This window comes from Chiloscyllium plagiosum, chromosome 42 (genome assembly GCF_004010195.1).
Source record: "Chiloscyllium plagiosum isolate BGI_BamShark_2017 chromosome 42, ASM401019v2, whole genome shotgun sequence".
NCBI classification, from domain to species: domain Eukaryota; kingdom Metazoa; phylum Chordata; class Chondrichthyes; order Orectolobiformes; family Hemiscylliidae; genus Chiloscyllium; species Chiloscyllium plagiosum.
In genome coordinates this window covers 16,179,307-16,181,104 of record NC_057751.1, presented here as the reverse complement: position 1 = coordinate 16,181,104, position 1,798 = coordinate 16,179,307, and the positions used below count along the sequence as shown (strand labels likewise).

General features: G+C 57.1%; 1 protein-coding gene across 1 annotated transcript in view; it reads right to left on the bottom strand.

Annotated features, from left to right (window-relative positions):
- The window catches only part of LOC122542983 (BTB/POZ domain-containing protein KCTD9-like), a 20,468-nt gene that overhangs the window by 13,203 nt on the left and 5,467 nt on the right, over nucleotides 1-1,798 (bottom strand). The window contains exons 2-4 of the mRNA XM_043681128.1: nucleotides 1,660-1,788; nucleotides 1,053-1,096; nucleotides 423-519 (exon numbers count right to left, since the gene is read on the bottom strand). Coding sequence (XP_043537063.1) covers nucleotides 423-519; nucleotides 1,053-1,096; nucleotides 1,660-1,788 — 270 coding nt within the window. The remainder of the gene's footprint in view (nucleotides 1-422; nucleotides 520-1,052; nucleotides 1,097-1,659; nucleotides 1,789-1,798) is intronic.

Genomic DNA, 1,798 nt, shown 5'->3' with positions numbered 1-1,798 from the left:
GGGGTTAGATACAGAGTAAAGCTCCTTCAGCACTGTCCCCCATCAAACACTCCCAGGACAGGGACAGCACGGGGTTAGATACAGAGTAAAGCTCTCTCTACACAGTCCCCCATCAAACACCCCCAGGACAGGGACAGCACGGGGTTAGATACAGAGTAAAGCTCTCTCTACACAGTCCCCCATCAAACACCCCCAGGACAGGGACAGCACAGGGCTGTAATGTCGACGGATAGCGAGGTGACTCAAGTGACCGTACTTTGAAGGAGGGGACGGCAGTATTTGAAAACGGGCACAGACTATGCCGGTGACATTTTCAAATCTGACTGGGTGCCAGCAACCAGGGGAATCCGGGCTGAGACGCACAAGGTACCCGTGGGCACACTAACCAGGCCCTGCCCTGCCCGCCGGCTGAACATCCCTACCGTGTGGTGGTGAAATACTGCCCTCCAACATTTAGTGTTATCCAGTCAGCGCACGTGCCTGATTTGGTCTCTGAGCTTTTCTGCTGTCCCTCTGGGTCTGCCCGGAGTCAGTGGAGGGGGGAAGGGAGAAAAAAAAGGAGAGAGAGAGAGAGAGAGAGAGAGAGAGGAGGGGGAACAAATCAATGTCCTGAACCAATTTCTCCACCGGTCGCCATGGCACGGTGACTCGCAGTCCTCTTGCACCTTCAACAACACGATGACGACCCCCCCCCCGTGAAGCCCCCGTCCACCCCCCCCGCCAGCCAGAATGACAGGTCAGGCCAGAAACCCTGCCCTCCCTTCTCAGCAGCGTCTCCTGGTTGTCCAGGGGAAAGCCACGGCTGACCTGAACACCACCCCACGAACACAGCTCCTCACTGAGAGGACGCAGCGACGCTGACTCCCCAACAGGCCTGGAGCCGATTTATGGCAGAGATGAGAGGTGCCCGCTAAGCAAGGGTTACGCAGGAATGTGACACTCCAATTCTGCGCGTGTCGCTCAGGGCAACGATCGATTCAATTCGGAAACTTAAAAAAAAAGAGACTTTGCAGAAACGTTGGAAGGGAGGAGACTCGGTATCGCATACCCACCTATGAAGGGCTCGCCTTCGGATACGTACAGTACGTCGTCATCTCTGGTCAAAGAGAAACGTGCAAAGGATCAGTAACTCTCATCTCGCAAACTTCCGCGAACTCATCTGACCAATCACAGGCCAACATCGGCAGGGGGCTGAACTTTCACCTCCCCGAGCTGCGGTCAGGCAGGCTGAATGAGCCAACGGCTCGCTGCATTTAGATAGACACTTCCCCGTACTCCGGAGCCTGTCGCTCTGCGAGGCGGCGGGCGCAGCAGGCGGGCACGGGTTGAACTGGACAGCCACTTCACCCCGGCATCTCTGGCCTAACCCCCCTCCCCTCAGCGACTGGCCCGGCTTCTGCATTGGAGTAGCCCCTGCTCCGAGATAGAGCCAGGAGCCAAGAAACTGCGTCGGTCAACATCAACCGCCAGCAACTGACCGCGCACAGAGGGAGGAGGGAGACGAGATTTAACACAGAGGGGTGGGGGGAATTTTGGAGGAAGTGTTAACCTGCCCCAAATCACAGCGCCGGGAACGGCAGCCCGGGTGGGAGGGAGGGAAAGACTGGGAAACCAACAGGCTCCACCAGAGAGAAAGGGAAGAGAGAGAGGGGGACGCACCGGATGAGAGCGATGTCATCGATGAGACCACCCTTGCCATTGTAGAGGTGAGACGCTTTGATACTGAGCTTATTGCTGGCAACTGACAACAGGTCGGAGAGAGCTCCATACACCGCGACGACCTGCCAGGAAAACCACA